The following is an 18762-nucleotide window of genomic DNA, read 5'->3' on the forward strand; positions in this document are numbered from 1 at the left end:
GGATAAAATAAGAAAGATTATGCTGCTAAAGCAGAAATGTTAATCAGCAAGAGTATCATATTAAACCTCAAAACAGGAACATTGTATTGAAAAAATAAATAAAAAAATTCCCAAAACAGTTTAAAAGGTGAAAATGCACTTAACAAACTCATCTTCATTTTCTCTTCCACAATTCCCTTGCTTGTTTGTACCACCTTGTTCTTGAAAGAATTCACAATTACCTTTGCTAACTGAATTATTGCTTATTGGGAAAAAGTCATTGAAAGAGACAGAAAATTTATATGCTAACAAGGCATTATGAGGCTATAAATTCATATGTACCATAGTGAAGAGACAAGAGTGTCATATCCTGCAAACACAGTACAGAAGATTGTTACTATACAATAAGAAACAACATCCGAAGAAGGGTTATGGTGGAAGAGAGAGCCTACCATATAAGAAGGGAATACCGCCGGTGGTGGAAGCATATAAAGAATAAACAAATTGAATCAATGCTCTTCAAATGTGAGTGCTTTTGCATTCGATCAACATGCAATTTTGGAATGTGCGCTATCTTGTCCCAGTCCTCACCGGTTCCTTTCTTGCATCGCTCCTTAAATGTTGGGCAACCTCGAATTTTCAAAAACTCAAGTGAAGTGAGGTGTCGAATAGATTCAGGAAAGGACCTCAACCCTCCACAATAACCAATATCAATAGTTCGAAGAGATCGAAGACCTTCCCATGTTTGTTCTGGTATAGACTCAAGCTCACCACAAGAAGAGATACTCAGACACTCCAATGCTATGTTGAAGGGTTCATTTGGTAGTCTCTTCAATTTTGGGAAATTAGAGATTTTCAAACTTTGAAGACAAGTCAAGTTTCTTAACAAACCGTCAGGAAAGCACGTCACGTCTTCACCGTTATTGTGGAATCTCAAATTTGGCTTGCAATCTGGAATTTTTACCAGATAATTGATGGGAAAAATATAAGTAAAATAGCAGAATATACACACAAAAATACTGCTTTTTTACTTCAATAAAAAAATAATTTATAATGTGCACGAAAATTCAGCAATACTCAACAGGCACATTATGAAAAAACTCAATCAGTTTAGATATCATGGTATGAGAAATACCATCTGCAATTGTGCTTTCACTTTTTAGTTCAAAAGAAGGTTGGCTTTGTTTGTTGGGTTGTAAGGTGAGAAAGAAAAAAAAAGAGAGAGGGAGAATGCACCAACAAATATTGGCTCCAGATAAGTAACAGTCCCTGTGGCCTATGTTAGTATATATCCCTTTGGGTTTGGTCCAACTTACAGCTTCTGTCCTAAGAACAGTGAATTAGAGAGGTTGGCATGGTAACATAGAAAAAGTAAAACTAGACGTATTCATATTAGGAAGTGACAAAAAGATATGCAAATTAAATAAGAAATCTTCTGCTGCTTAAGTAAAAAATTAAGCAAGACTAGGGTATCATATATTAAATCCAAAACAAGAACATTTTATGAGCAATCTAAAAACTATATCCTGAATCCTGCCCAATCTAGAGCCCCCAAGGCACAAAATGTCTGATTATAAGCTCACCAACAAAAAAACTACTCTAGAGGGATTGGAAAGAGATTAATACAAAGAATCCCTTATGTCTTGTCAGCAACATTACTACTAGTAGATATTGTAAAATCAAGGACAACCTCCTGAGGCTTAGGAGAAGCTATATATAACTCTTTCAATATCTGTTGTTAGTTGGAAGTAACTTTGGCTCATGTGTTGGATCACCATTGTCAACATCCTCTCCTTTCATGCCAACCATATCAATTTATACTTCCTTTCTCATTTGATGGACTAATAGCTTGTTCACAGCCTTCTTTGGAGATTGATTTTACAGGCCAAAATATATTCAGTCCCTTGCCTGTATGTTTCATACATGAAGGGACTATTTCATAATGAAGGACCATAACCTCACTCAAAAGATGTTTTAACAACTATGTAACAAGTGGTTCCTGCACATAGAAATTAAACTAAGACAAAAATATGGCAATAATGATGTACAAGAGACAAAGAAGCTTCAAAAAATTGTTCCGACTAGAAATTACAGTCAGTCATCAAATTGAAGAACATTTGATGATAAATTCATAATGACTAAACATGCAATTATAGTTTTCAGGACATGTTACTGCACTGATAAGTAAGAAAATCAAATAATCCAAACTTACCTATTCAAGACAAAAGAGAAACTCGCATAACAAGGAAACCATAGTCCAGAGAAATGAGAGGCATATCCTGCAAAGAGAGTACCAAGAGATTGTTATACACTGTAAGAAACACAGTCAAAAGAAATAAAGATGGAGGCAGAAACACCAACTGTAATATCCCTCCATAAGTTTTTTTTAAGACAAAGGGCAAAATGGTAATCTTGCCACTCAAGATTTTTTTAAGTGGCAAAATCCACATTTTTCTCTATTCTTCCACACACTTCCTCTCACTAGAATCAAAATTTCTCTCCTTCTCTCTACACAAAAAATCGGCCTCCAACATCACACCATAACCCTCTCAATTTTTGTCACTCAAATCATCATGGGTCATGCTTTAATGGGTTTCTAGTAGAGTGTTAAGCAAGTATCACATTTCAAAACTACTCCCTTCCTTTATCTTTGGTGAAACCGCCCCTCATTATATATTTTGGGAAAAATTGCTCTTGGAGTAAATGTTCCAATTCATGTTTTTAGAGTGTTTTAAATGTTATGGGATTGTTGTTTTTAACATGTTTGATGTTATAGGAGCTATTGGAAGGAGAAGGCACATAACTAGTGGCTTGGAGTTGGAAGTTTTGCCACAAAGTGTTCAAGAGGAACCTCCACAAGATTGTGAGTTCCTTTAGTTAGTAAAAACTTCCTTTTGGGTAGTTTAATTATACCTTTAGAATGACAATATATGATTTTTATACATTAGGACATAATTAGTGATGTTATAACATTAGGTTAATTCCCCTTGCTAGTATACTCTAAAAATAGCTCTTATGATGTTAAATATGTTTATGGTGGTGTTGAAATTGGAGGAGGGATAATTTAATAAGTTTTAGTGTATGTCTGCACAATTTCGGCTAGAACTCTGGAAAGTAACTTTGTTAGATTTTATAGCTTTGACACAAAATTCTTTGATAGTGTAAATGAAGCTTTTATGGAAATAAAGGGCTTTAGCTTGGTTAAGAATTTTAATACTCATGCTATCGAATTTGTAGCCGAAATGGGTATAATGTCCTATGTGAGTATTAGTGGGTAGATTAGATGATTTATTAGAGTTTATTAGTAATGTTATCGTTACTTGTGTATTGAGGATTAGTTCGTGGATTTAAAGAAGTATATGGATGATTAGTAATAAAAAGAACATATAAAGTTATACGATATGTGTATAGAAAATTTAAGAACTTGTTTGGAATTGGATTAAGATGGTGATTGATGGAATATCTATGAAGTATTAGAATAAGTTGGCATAATTATAGCATGACTATTATGCCATATGAATGGTACATTTGGAACAAAATAAATGTGAGATAGTAGAATGATTATTTCTGAATTAGGTATCCTTATTAGTGTATCCTAAAATCTCTTTTATGTTAATAAGTATGTTTATGCTAGTATAAATGTTGGAGGGAAAGTCTATCAAGATAATTGATGTATAAAAAATTATAGAAATGATTTGAAAGAAAATTTGAAATGCAACCTATGAGTAATATGCTCACAGTGAATCATAGAAAATCACAGAAAATGGAAATGAGGAGAAAAATTGAAATGAGTAACATGCTTATAGAAAAAGAAAGAAAGAAAGAAAGAAAGAAAGAAATGAGAATATTGAGAGAAAAAAATCCGTTTGCTGCAACGAAGAGATAATGCAGCCTATTAGTAACAAGCTCATAGATATTTTATGAAATTCCGTTCGCCACAACGAAGAGATAATGTGGTATATTCCGTTCGCCACAACGAAGAGATAATGTGGTATATTACCGTTCGCCACAACGAAGAGATAATGTGGTATATTCCGTTTGCTACAACGAAGAGATAATGTAGCCTATGACGTACGGGTCATAGTAACGAATATGAAAATTCCGTTTGCTACAACGAAGAGATAATGTAGCCTATGGCGTACGAATATGAAAATTCCGTTTGCTACAACGAAGAGATAATGTAGCCTATGAGGTACGGCTCATAGTAACGAATGAAATGTATAATTAATGATATGAAATTTTAAGTCAAGAATTATTCTAATATTATTGAAAGAGAACAAAAATTAAAATTATGAAACCAAGGAAAAAATTCTAAGGACCCTCCAACTTGAATACTAACATAGCATACGCATATTAACATGAAAATTATGTTTAGAATGAATTAGCTACGAAGCAATATCTTATGAGCACTTGGCCAATCATTGGAAATGAGGAATTTTAGTTATGGATCTACGACTTAGTTAGCCGAGCTAGTTGCTATCGTAAAGAATCAGAGACACACTCAGATAAGTATGTCAAAGTATAAGCTATTTTAGAATATGATATATTGGATATATGTTTATGATTATTATGATTATGGTGATTATGTTTATGATTAAGCTTTATGGGTATGTGAATTGTGTGTGAAAGATATGATTTCTATGATAATTCCATTTTAGAGTAGCTTGGTTCATGAAAGGAGATAATTAGAGAATTTTGTTTGATGATCATTGTTGATGGTTTATTGCTAATGTAAGTGAGATGAGTTGGTGATCAAAATGGAGTATTATTGTTAAAAGTGGTCGTACTTGAACCTTATGAAAATTGGGTAAAAGCTTCGTATGACATATTCGTAGTATATTCGTGATATATCTTGTTATGTAACCTGGAATAAAGTAATAATTAGATTTTTGGATTCCTCATTCAATTCCCTACAGTTTGGACCTAAATTTCATGTGATTCCGATTAGTAATGAACTTGAAAAGTGCGTTTGAAGTTGGATAATTCTGCTGGAAAAAGGCTTACGGGTTTTGTCATGATTTTTGCGAAATGAGCTAAATTGTGGATTTAGACTAGTTAGAAAGGGGCATGATTTAATATAATATCCAGGATGTTTATTTTGAGTTGTACAAGTAGTTTAAAAAATAAAGATGTTATTTGGAGATTCTGGCTGATAACAGGTTTTTTTTAACAGGATTTACATCTTGGAAAATGTTAAAAATATAGACGAAACTCTGTCGAAATTTCAGTGGATATTTATGTTGAAATGAAATTTAAATTGAAATTTTTATGTATTATAGTTGTCAAGTTTGATTAATAGGCTTGCCGGGCTAGAATGATCTAGTTCGTGCGCCGGTCACGATGATTGTTTTTGGGTCGTGACAAAGTTGGTATCAGAGCAGGTCGATTCAGATTGTGCCTAGGGTCAATGGAATTCAATAATATGTAGTGTGACTATTGGGTTCCAAATATTTATTTCAAATGTCATGTCTGGTTGAGCCTGATCAACTCAGACTAGTATATGACAGTTAGAACAAATGTCTGAAAGATGAATGAAACCTTAACAGAAGATGCAGTATAAGGAGTATGATGTAAGGTGTGAAGAAATAAATCAGAGTGGCGCAGCGGAAGCGTGGTGGCTGGTACCTATGCAGTTTAAATTAGTCAGTCAGAAAGAATCAGTTCGTAACAAACGTATGTTGGAATCTAAAGTTGAAAGTTGGAGAAATTATTTGTGCTTATTAGCAAGTAAATCCTTAAAATTTCGAGGACGAAATTTTCTTAAGGGGGGTAGAATGTAATATCCCTCCATAAGTTTTTTTTAAGACAAAGGGCAAAATGGTAATCTTGCCACTCAAGATTTTTTTAAGTGGCAAAATCCACATTTTTCTCTATTCTTCCACACACTTCCTCTCACTAGAATCAAAATTTCTCTCCTTCTCTCTACACAAAAAATCGGCCTCCAACATCACACCATAACCCTCTCAATTTTTGTCACTCAAATCATCATGGGTCATGCTTTAATGGGTTTCTAGTAGAGTGTTAAGCAAGTATCACATTTCAAAACTACTCCCTTCCTTTATCTTTGGTGAAACCGCCCCTCATTATATATTTTGGGAAAAATTGCTCTTGGAGTAAATGTTCCAATTCATGTTTTTAGAGTGTTTTAAATGTTATGGGATTGTTGTTTTTAACATGTTTGATGTTATAGGAGCTATTGGAAGGAGAAGGCACATAACTAGTGGCTTGGAGTTGGAAGTTTTGCCACAAAGTGTTCAAGAGGAACCTCCACAAGATTGTGAGTTCCTTTAGTTAGTAAAAACTTCCTTTTGGGTAGTTTAATTATACCTTTAGAATGACAATATATGATTTTTATACATTAGGACATAATTAGTGATGTTATAACATTAGGTTAATTCCCCTTGCTAGTATACTCTAAAAATAGCTCTTATGATGTTAAATATGTTTATGGTGGTGTTGAAATTGGAGGAGGGATAATTTAATAAGTTTTAGTGTATGTCTGCACAATTTCGGCTAGAACTCTGGAAAGTAACTTTGTTAGATTTTATAGCTTTGACACAAAATTCTTTGATAGTGTAAATGAAGCTTTTATGGAAATAAAGGGCTTTAGCTTGGTTAAGAATTTTAATACTCATGCTATCGAATTTGTAGCCGAAATGGGTATAATGTCCTATGTGAGTATTAGTGGGTAGATTAGATGATTTATTAGAGTTTATTAGTAATGTTATCGTTACTTGTGTATTGAGGATTAGTTCGTGGATTTAAAGAAGTATATGGATGATTAGTAATAAAAAGAACATATAAAGTTATACGATATGTGTATAGAAAATTTAAGAACTTGTTTGGAATTGGATTAAGATGGTGATTGATGGAATATCTATGAAGTATTAGAATAAGTTGGCATAATTATAGCATGACTATTATGCCATATGAATGGTACATTTGGAACAAAATAAATGTGAGATAGTAGAATGATTATTTCTGAATTAGGTATCCTTATTAGTGTATCCTAAAATCTCTTTTATGTTAATAAGTATGTTTATGCTAGTATAAATGTTGGAGGGAAAGTCTATCAAGATAATTGATGTATAAAAAATTATAGAAATGATTTGAAAGAAAATTTGAAATGCAACCTATGAGTAATATGCTCACAGTGAATCATAGAAAATCACAGAAAATGGAAATGAGGAGAAAAATTGAAATGAGTAACATGCTTATAGAAAAAGAAAGAAAGAAAGAAAGAAAGAAATGAGAATATTGAGAGAAAAAAATCCGTTTGCTGCAACGAAGAGATAATGCAGCCTATGAGTAACAAGCTCATAGATATTTTATGAAATTCCGTTCGCCACAACGAAGAGATAATGTGGTATATTCCGTTCGCCACAACGAAGAGATAATGTGGTATATTACCGTTCGCCACAACGAAGAGATAATGTGGTATATTCCGTTTGCTACAACGAAGAGATAATGTAGCCTATGACGTACGGGTCATAGTAACGAATATGAAAATTCCGTTTGCTACAACGAAGAGATAATGTAGCCTATGGCGTACGAATATGAAAATTCCGTTTGCTACAACGAAGAGATAATGTAGCCTATGAGGTACGGCTCATAGTAACGAATGAAATGTATAATTAATGATATGAAATTTTAAGTCAAGAATTATTCTAATATTATTGAAAGAGAACAAAAATTAAAATTATGAAACCAAGGAAAAAATTCTAAGGACCCTCCAACTTGAATACTAACATAGCATACGCATATTAACATGAAAATTATGTTTAGAATGAATTAGCTACGAAGCAATATCTTATGAGCACTTGGCCAATCATTGGAAATGAGGAATTTTAGTTATGGATCTACGACTTAGTTAGCCGAGCTAGTTGCTATCGTAAAGAATCAGAGACACACTCAGATAAGTATGTCAAAGTATAAGCTATTTTAGAATATGATATATTGGATATATGTTTATGATTATTATGATTATGGTGATTATGTTTATGATTAAGCTTTATGGGTATGTGAATTGTGTGTGAAAGATATGATTTCTATGATAATTTCATTTTAGAGTAGCTTGGTTCATGAAAGGAGATAATTAGAGAATTTTGTTTGATGATCATTGTTGATGGTTTATTGCTAATGTAAGTGAGATGAGTTGGTGATCAAAATGGAGTATTATTGTTAAAAGTGGTCGTACTTGAACCTTATGAAAATTGGGTAAAAGCTTCGTATGACATATTCGTAGTATATTCGTGATATATCTTGTTATGTAACCTGGAATAAAGTAATAATTAGATTTTTGGATTCCTCATTCAATTCCCTACAGTTTGGACCTAAATTTCATGTGATTCCGATTAGTAATGAACTTGAAAAGTGCGTTTGAAGTTGGATAATTCTGCTGGAAAAAGGCTTACGGGTTTTGTCATGATTTTTGCGAAATGAGCTAAATTGTGGATTTAGACTAGTTAGAAAGGGGCATGATTTAATATAATATCCAGGATGTTTATTTTGAGTTGTACAAGTAGTTTAAAAAATAAAGATGTTATTTGGAGATTCTGGCTGATAACAGGTTTTTTTTAACAGGATTTACATCTTGGAAAATGTTAAAAATATAGACGAAACTCTGTCGAAATTTCAGTGGATATTTATGTTGAAATGAAATTTAAATTGAAATTTTTATGTATTATAGTTGTCAAGTTTGATTAATAGGCTTGCCGGGCTAGAATGATCTAGTTCGTGCGCCGGTCACGATGATTGTTTTTGGGTCGTGACACCAACATCTCTGCTTTTTGATTCCTGTTGAAATTAGAAGCTGAAACACCAACATCAACTAATGCGTAATTCCAGAATATGAGATATCTTGTTACAATCCACTCCTCCTTGCATTGCTCCTTTATTGTTGGACAATGAATATTCAGAACCTCGAGAGAAATGAGGCGTCGAATACCCTCCGGCAAGCATCTCACTCTTCTACATCTCAAACTTCACTCCTAAAATATGCTTAACAACATCGCCAATTCTGACTATTGGTGTTTCCGCTGATTAAACTTGAACTGCCAACTCTTCCATAAACATTTCTTACTTGAAAGTCCATCACCTGCATATTTTCATGAATATATAAATTTAAAACGAAATCAAACAATATATGTTAATATATTATAGGAACTGAAGAATGGCCAAGGTTACCTTTACGTGATCATACATTTGGATCATCCACGAAAAGCTGAATATTTTGAGATATGCAGTCGAGTGAACTTTTACCAAACATAGCAGGTTGAAGTTTCAAATAAAAGCATAATTGTGTTGTATTTTGTAGAAGCTCAACCAACTCATGGGGAACTTCAGCAATCATAAAAACTTTCATTACAGATCTTCTCCATATGTTCCACAATATGTCTATTGGACACAAACATATTGAAATAACATGAAATACAATGACACCTTCCTAATGAAGAGCTGTATACACACCTGGCTAATAGCTTGAACCAAGAATTTTGATTTGTTGCATTAACAAGCTCAGCGTCAATTCTAAAGATATCGCCCAATTCTCACAATAATTTTACCCGTAGACATTACACACAAAAACTGAGAAAGCAAGTGATTCCTGCATATAGAAATTTAAATTAGAAAGTAATATGGTGATAAGAAGATGCAGGGAAGAGATAAAACTAGCATACATCTTCTTCCAGATAACTGTCTTGAGATTACTTTCTGCAGATGAGTTACTACAAAGTGACGTTCGAAGATACAATTCATAGAGGCGACAATTGTTGTCATTAGTCAATTATTTAATTATAATTTTTATATCCTCTAAATAAAAATGATAATAACTATAATATCCTAATTATAAAAATGAGAATAACTATAACTATAATATTCTCATTAAACAATTTTATTACTATGTATTGTGGACCTCTAATATCATTCTTGTATTGCATCTGCAACGTTTGTACATACACATAATTAAGACATGAAACTCTCAAGTCTCAAATGAAAAATCAATTAAACATCTATTTCTTTAGTTTTTAATTCTATCAATCATTTTTAAATGCACAAATAACCCACCTTGCACAAAATATTGAAAACCATCTAACTGTCAAAATTCTAGTTTCAATCTAATCATTTAACCCATTACATATCAACAAATTTTGGAAAGTGTGCTATCTTGTCCCATTCTTCTCCTGTTATTTCCTTACACTCCTTTGAATTTGGGCAACCACAAATATTCAAAAACTCAAGTGAAGTGAGGTTTCAAATACCTTATGGCAGGGATCTCAATTCCTCAGATTCAACAATATCCATAGTTCGAAGAGAAATAAGTGTCACCTGTTCAGTTTCACAGGATATGCTCTCTGTAAGTGATATGACTAATGCTAATATACTAAAATATACAGAGTTAAAAGATGTAAAATTCACTTTGTTATCAAATAAAACGGTTGATTTCTCATTCATATCATCCAAAATCATCACCTCTTATAGTTTCTGTGGTTCAGCTGAAGCATCCTCTTGCTTTCAGGAAAAGCAGTGGACACAACTTGATCAATTAACATTGTCCGACACAAACATTGTTGGGATTCAGCAACATTCCACAACATATCTGACACAAACAAAATGAACTAACATGAGTGACTCAACTAGAGTCATGAAATACAATGTCACCTTCCTAATAAAGAGCTGTATACACACCTGCAGATTTTCTGTCTTTGGTTGGTAACATGCTAAGCATCACATTGCTCCCTTTGGTAAGCAACAATGCCGAACACAGGGCCTCATTTCTAACAATATTTACCAACACACGAGAATCATAATATGCATTGGTTTTGACAAAATGCTCTAGATTGTTATTGATGTCGATGATAATTTTACCCGGAGTATTACACACATGTTGATCTTGGCTTCCCTCACTCAAAAGACGTTTTAACAACTATGTAACAAGTGGTTCCTGCACAGAGAAATTAAACTAAGACAATAATATGGCTATAATGATGTACAAGAGACAAAGAAGCTTCAAAAAATTGTTCTGACTAGAAATTACAGTCAGTCATCAAATTGAAGAATCTTTGATGATAAATTCATAATGACTAAACATGCAAGTATAGATTTCAATACCACAAATAAAAAAGGGATATTCAGAACATGTTACTGCACTGTAAGAAACACAGTCAAAAGAAATAAAGATGGAGGCAGAAACACCAAAGACCAAAGACCAAAGAAATAAAATGATCAAAACTTACCTATGAACGACCAAAGAGAAACTAACATAACTAGGAGACCATAGTGAAAAAACAGGAGTGTCAAATCCTGCAAAAACGGTACAAGAGATTGGTATATATTGTTGCACTGTAAGAAACACAAACGAAAGAAAGATGGAGGGAGATTAAGGTGCCTACAAGTTTAGTCGGAAATGCGACAAGCCAGAAGCAGAAACACCAATATCTTTGCTTCTTGATTCCTATAGAACATAAAAGCATCACCAAAAGTGTAAGTTCGGAATATGTGCTATCTTGTTCCAGTCCTCCACTGTTCTGTCCTTGCATTGCTCTTCTCATGTTTTAGTTGGAGAACATAAACCTTTGAAAAACATTGAAAACATTGAATTCTATCAGGAACCATTGCTTCTATTCTAAAAGGGACATAAACCTTTGGAAAACATTGAATTCTATCAGGTATCATTGATCTTGTTTCAATAGGCAAATATAACTAAAAATAAACACAAACAAATAAACTTAACCAAACCAAATTTTAGAACAAACCATCTGAATTTTAACTAAATCGAAAACTGACTAAAAAAGACAGAAAACACACAAAATGATAAACCATCGAAGCAATTGCGTCCTTGGCCATGATCTTTGTTCTGCACCCACAATATTCAAATTAACGTAGCACTAATACTTCATATTGATGATGACATGTCTGATGTTTAGATACTGATATGACACCAACTCATATAGTTACATTCAAAAACTTTCATTTTTTAAATTATTATCAAAGTTAAGCAAAGAAGAAGCAAAACAATATATCATTCTTAAAGAATAAAAATGGAGAAAACCTTGATGATCAGACTTGCTAATGGGCACAGAGCCCCGATTGTCAAAATCGCAATCCTCGATACCCAAAAGACGTCGTCTTCATCATTAGGTACGTCTGTTCCCGTTAATCCCGTCATTTGTAGGGTCCACCCTTGTGTGTCAAAGGCAATCCTAACCATTCAATTCAATCTCCACAAAATCAGCAAATTACAAAAAAAAAAAAAAAAATCAAAAATCAAATTAAAAAATAAAAAAAAAACTACGATGATGAAAATTACCTGAATTAGAACATTTATCCTTCTGAGGTTGAACAGTGAAATATCTTTCATGTACTCTGGATCTCTGCCTGGGGAATGGGTTCCAAAGAAGTCAACAACGTCGAGAATAAAAATGAAGTGAATTGAGCAGTTGAAATCCAAGCATAAGAATGGGAAATAGAGATCTTACCAGTAAAATTGATTTTTGCGATGGTGATTGAGGCAGATAAGTCTCTGCTTCTTAAGACTTAATCTCTATTTTTGGAATATGAGCTATCTTGTCCCAATCCTCCCCTGTTCCCTCTTTGCATCGTTCCTCTAATGTTGGGCATCTCCTAATTGTCAGACGCTCAAGAGAAGTGAGGTGTCGAATACCCTCCGGCAAGCATCGCAATCCTTCACATGTCTGAATATCTAGAGTCCTAAGGGATTGAAGACCTTCCCAATTTTGCTCTGGTAAGGACTCCAACTCATTACAACCAGCGATAGACAGAGATTGAAGAGAAGTAAGGTTTTTGAACATCCCCTCTGGGAAGGATGTTATTCCTTCACCGTCAATTAGAATAAGCTGAGTAAGACCACGGAAGGTAGAGATTGACCTCAGTAACTCATTGTTACATCCTCTGACATAGAGGTCTTTAAGAGATGGAAGACATGACAGCAGTCCAAGTTTAGGGCATTCGAAGATTGTCAACTTAGAAAGACAAGGAAACATCTCCCCTCTTTCCACTTTCAATAACCCCTCTATGTTTGGTATGCTTACTAAATGGAGTACCTCCAGAGATGGGAAAACCCTCACCTCCATACCATCCTGAGATTCATCATCATCCAAGTATTTCAGATTATACATGCCACGTAATTCCAGTTTTTTTAGAGATGGTAGTTTACCAAGTAACGGAAGCCGCACAATTTTGTTACAATCCCAAAGTTCAAGATAAATTAAATTACTAAGAACATTTATCCAACTTGGTAATGATAATCCTTCATAGTAATTTATTTCCAAGCACTTGAGATTTGAGTGAGGTTGAAGCTCTTCGAGTACTTGCTCAGCACTAGTAATAGTTGGGGCATTGTTGCTTTTCCATGACAAACATAATTCATGAATGTCTTTTTTACCCTTCAAATTAGCCGCTTGAGCTTCAGATAAACTGCCAACATTGTTTAAGCCTTCGATACTCAATTTTCCTCTAAGGTTTAGATCACGTAACTCTGTCAAGCTATTCCCTTTCTCTAAACTAACAATGTACACACTTAATGTTCTTAGACAAGTTAATTTTCCAATGTTAGGAAACATGAGAGACAAAGATTCACATCCTTCAATGACTATATGTCTAAGATTTGTTAAGCAAGCCAAGCGTTTCGGAAGACAACTAAGATTACCACAGTGTTTTATTTTCAAGATTTCCAGTTTTTGTAAGTTGTAAATTGAGTCGGACAACTTTTTTATATCAACAGAACGAAGTTCCAAATACCTTAAATGAATTAAACTCCATACTGGGACCTGTAGAGAGGATGTGCTTAAAACGCGAAGAGAGTTGTTTAATGGGAAGTGATCATGTTTTTTTGGCAAATAATTCTTCAAGTCAAACAATGTTCGTAAGGATTCAACTTTTTTGAAGGCACCCTCATCGAATGATAACAAATTATTGGAGTTAAAACTTATGTGGTGCGTGTTTTTTGTCAAACTAGTCATGTTTTCATTCTCCAAATACAAACATTCTTTCCCCGTCACTGATTGAGCGAGATCATGGACAAGATCATGCATCTTGAAAGAAATGTCTCCAGAATATTCATCCATCTTGCTGTCTTGAAAGAATGATTTTTGGTACAATTCCTTCCAAACCATGTTTCCAACATCTTCAACCTCTAAATTCCTCTTTGCAATAAATCCATTAGCCATCCAAAGCTGAATCAATTCTTCCTTCAGGATTTCTCTATCTTTGGGAAATATAGCACAAAAAGAGAAACATTGCTTTAGGGTTGGTGTTAAATAAAAGTAACTCAACCTCAAAGCAGGCAAAATAGATTTTTCTTGTGGTAAATCCCAAAGCTCACTGTCTTTAACATCAAGCCATTCCTTTTCTTCATTCATTGAGACCATTAAACCTCCCAATGCTTTTGCTGCAAGAGGCAATCCATTACATTTCTTTACTATCTCCTTTCCTATTTCCACAAGATCTGCACGCTCTTCTCTATAATGTCCAAATGCATATTGTTTGAACAACAACCAACAGTCACTATCAGAGAGACCAGACAAAGAGTGAGCTTGGCATGTTCCCATGATTGTTGCAACATCCTTATCACGAGTTGACACTAAAATGGAACAACCTTTTGATCCACACGACAAAACAGATTTCAAACGATTCCATCTATCTTGTGTTAACCCAGATTCCAATTGTTCATTTTGATTCCACACATCATCCAAAATCAGCAAATATATTTTCCCTTGCAACAATCCTTGCACCTTTCTTTCCATTACATCCAACTCAAAGTCAGGACATTTCTCTTCTGTGATAGATTCTATAATAGAACACAAAATCCTATTGACCGAGAAAGTCTCAGAAACACAAACCCAAACTTTTTTATCAAAATTGCCACTCACCCTAACATCATTGTAGATCAATTGAACAAGAGTTGTTTTTCCAGTACCACCTAAACCAACAATGGGATAGACGGAAAGGAAGTCTGATCCCGTCGTTTGGGTGAGAAGAAACTCAACAATCTTTTCTTTATCATCTTCTCGTCCAAATACTTTTGGTTCAGCAATAATGGAGCTGGTTTGACGCCATTCAGCTACTTGATTTGAGCTTTCCTTAACAATAGTACCCTCCCGTAGAGAAAACTTGTTCTTACGATCAGCAATATCATCCAATTTCCTTGTAATCTCTTTCAACTTGTTGCCGATCTCACGGCGAAACACAATGTTCTTTAGGTTGAAACAGGACGAGGCTTTAAGTCTTCCAGATTCAATGGAACATTCATCAAGGATATCATCGAGCACATAAACAGCATCTTTAAGGTCTTGTAACCATACCTTAATAGAGAGGTCTGTGACTTGCTTCTTCTCAGCATCTTCAAGAACAGCCTTGATGTGAACTAAGTTGTCTGATAGCTTTTGAGCCTTTGACTTGATTCCAAAAATGGTAGAAAATTCATTTTGAAGGAGAGACGTCAAATTTTCAAACACAACTCCAAGCAAAGCGTCAGCCATTTTTTTTGTGAAAACAAATTAAAGAGTTGAAAGTCAAATGATAAGAAGATGAGAAATTTGTTTAGATAGAATGAGTGCTGAACCAATCTGGAGACCTTTGAGAATGAAATACAATGGTAGTAGGAAATCAGCAAGTAGGTGTTCAATAATTGTGAGTAAAAATGAAAAGTACATTATTATTGCAAGGTTCCATTATTATTGATTGGGTACTGTTTGTAGGACACACATTTTCAATCAAAAATATTATCGGGGTCCATTATTGATATTGTCTCTTTGAGAAGAGACAAGTCAAAGATAACTTTATTAAGGTATGGCTACAAGACCTCAAAGATGCTGTTTATGTGCTCGATGATATCCTTGATGAGTGCTCGATCAAGTCTAGTCAACTCAGAAAATTCACCTCTTTAAAGCTTCGCCATAAGATTGGTAACAGGTTGAAAGAGATTAAAGAAAGGTTGGATCGTATTGCTGAACGTAAGAACAAGTTTTCTCTCCAGGCGGGTGTAACTCTTAGGGAAAGCCCAGATCAAGCAGCTGAAGGGCGCCAAACCTTCAGCTGCTTCAAGAACAGCCTTGATGTCAACTAAGGTGGTTGATAGGTTTTCAGCCTTTGACTTGATTCCAGAAATGGTAGAAAATTCAGTTTGAAGCAGAGAGATCAAATTCTCAAACACAACTCCAAGAAAGGGATCGGCCATTTTTTGAGAAAAAAGAGAGTTGAAAAGATAAGAAGATGAGAAATTGGTTTAGAATGAATGTTGAACTAAGCAGGAGAACTTTGAGAATGAAATGCAATGGTAGTAGCAAGAATGCAAGTAGGTGTTCAATAATTGTGAGCAAACATTCACGTACGTAGGCGTATTTTCAACCACAAATTTATGCAACTTTGCAAGGTTCCATTATTATTGATTGGGTACTGTTTGTAGGACACACATTTTCAATCACAAATTTATTATCGGGTCCATTATTGATATTATTTGTCTCTTTGTTTTCACACTTGAACACAAATGAAAAGTACTAGTGGTCCATTATTGTATATTATTAGGAAGAGTTTGATTGAACCACTTTAACCATTAAGACGTGGCCGACAGAATAATGATCTTTGGAGTAATTAGTTATGGTGTGACGTCATTTACTTATATTTGTTTTATGCATCCACTTTAATTTAATGTATTGAACATCTTGAACCAGTCTTATATATCTATTTTACCAATTTTTCGATTAAATATAATATGCAGAAATGTACTGCTTAAACAGAAAGAACACCATTTTATTTAATTAAATATTAAGTTTCATTACAATTCATGTGTAAGGAGGTCATTCACTAATATCATCCTTGTAATTAAGACATGAAACTCTCAAGTCTCAAATGAAAAATCTATTTCATTAGTTTTCTTTATTCTCAATCTTTTTTAATGCCCAAACAACTCACCTTACACAAATAATAAAAACCATCTAACCGTTAAAATTCTAGTTTCATGTCACATGCTCTGCCTCGTTAAGTTGTCCAGTTTTAGAAGCTCCTTCAATGTACTTGAAGAGACTATCAGCTCCTCTCTAAACAATAGAAAATCAAAAGTTACTAAAACGAACTAAAAAAATACAATATAGGTTTGTCTACATAACATTGTTAAGAAATACCATAGCTAAAATATGCACTTAAGAAAAAGTTTAACTCTTCATATGCCTTGAGTTGTGGTTTAAAGATTTTGATAGATGCATCAAAAACTTGATACTCATGCTATTCCTTAGTAGTCATTAGATTTTATAGCAGTAAAATTCTTGAAAATGTCATGGAACAGATACTTGGAATGCCAAAGGAACCTCAACACAATGAATCTGAATCGATACTTGAACATGTTCAAAATGACTGAGGTTGCAAATGTGATTGAAGGTGCAACAACGCCGCAACCAAGAGGATGCACCTCCTTCCATTTTCCACCGGAGAATGTTATAGATATTGTGGAGCACAATCATATTGATAATTTGGGATTGGTTCATCACATAGAGAAAAATACTCTTAATTTAGAGTTGATTCAGTTGTTGTGACATCTCCTGGTGTGTCTACAAACACTTCTTCTTTGAGGGAGACGACTTCAGAAACACAGCAGGTGCAACAACCTAGTATGTGCCCAAATTCTACAAAATGATTTTAATTTGATTCGTCACATTTTGGTTTCGGAGACGGAGGATTCTAATGAACATTTTACACCCTACCTAATTAAGAAGCAGAAAAAAAAAACTCTATCGAGTTGCCAACTAAACCCGATCTAAGGGTGCAATTACTCCTCCGGCTCAATGAAGGTCTTTTATTGGAATATTAGAGGCTTCGGAACCGGTGGCACAATTGTTTTACAAATGTTGTCTGGTGGGCTTTTTTACCTATTTTTCTTAGGCATGATTTTTACAGGACAAACATGGTCTTCCAAATTTTAGATTCACTTAGTTTCCTTTTTTGTTGTTACTTTTTAGGGTTTTGGCCTAGTCTCCCTTTTATACAATTTTCCCTTTTTTAATAAAATTTTAGAACAGACGATAGAAGATGGAAGCAGCTTACCAACCTAATTGTGATGTCTAGTTTCTTCTTAATACATTCCTTGCTCTCTTGATTCATAAAAAGATAATAAAGAATCTACTTTAACATCAAAGTTCCTGAATCTAGCCCTAGTGGCCTGTATAATTGTTAGGAAGAGTTTGATTGATCCACTTTAACCATTAATATGTGGCCGACAAAATAATGAAATAACTTTACTTTATGAAAACTTTGATTTGGCTTTTGTGACAGGTTATAATGCTATATGTTAACTATTTTACACTTTACTTATTTAATTTCATATAAAATTTCATGCCACACTGGCATTTTAATTTCGTTCCCTAGCTAAGGAGCAAGGACGATAACCGGTTGTTGATGGGTCCATCATTTGTTTTATGCATTTTTTTTTTTACCGTCAAAAAACTTCATTCATTCAAAGGCAAAAAATAATACAATCGATTAAGAGTTGGGACATTCCCCACACCCATAGATTGAGATTAGACCTAACAATCAAGATAGTAGGATACATCCTAACGATACATCTATAAAGTTCAGAAAACAAAAGGGCAACAATACTCCAAAAACAATACCCTAACAACCAGACTAATTCCTTCCACCTATGGTCCAAGATCACCAAACTTTTGAGATCCATAGTCTTTGATGTCATCCAACTCCAGAAAAAAGATTGTGTTGTTGTTCGCGCATATTGACTATAATTGGTCTCTGTGATAACAAATACAACCATACGTTGAA

The 18762-nt window shown here is 34.0% G+C and overlaps 1 protein-coding gene across 1 annotated transcript; it reads right to left on the reverse strand.

Moving 5' to 3' along the window:
• Window positions 1-1371: 1371 nt before the first annotated feature.
• LOC146923248 (disease resistance protein RGA2-like) lies at window positions 1372-16446 on the reverse strand. The gene is made up of 12 exons (XM_085711675.1): window positions 16049-16446; window positions 12509-15350; window positions 12287-12354; window positions 11551-11679; window positions 11370-11431; window positions 10862-10879; window positions 10666-10754; window positions 10450-10576; window positions 9166-9583; window positions 8758-9076; window positions 2192-2258; window positions 1372-1978 (listed from the first exon to the last, which is right to left on the reverse strand). Exons 1-9 carry the CDS (start codon window positions 16172-16174, stop codon window positions 9508-9510), a joined length of 3537 nt encoding a protein of 1178 aa, XP_085567801.1. The 5' UTR covers window positions 16175-16446; the 3' UTR covers window positions 1372-1978; window positions 2192-2258; window positions 8758-9076; window positions 9166-9507.
• Between the last annotated feature and the right edge of the window lie 2316 nt (window positions 16447-18762).

Source organism: Medicago sativa, chromosome 5 (genome assembly GCF_051527215.1).
Source record: "Medicago sativa cultivar Bolivia chromosome 5, Bolivia_mono, whole genome shotgun sequence".
Lineage (NCBI taxonomy): Eukaryota > Viridiplantae > Streptophyta > Magnoliopsida > Fabales > Fabaceae > Medicago > Medicago sativa.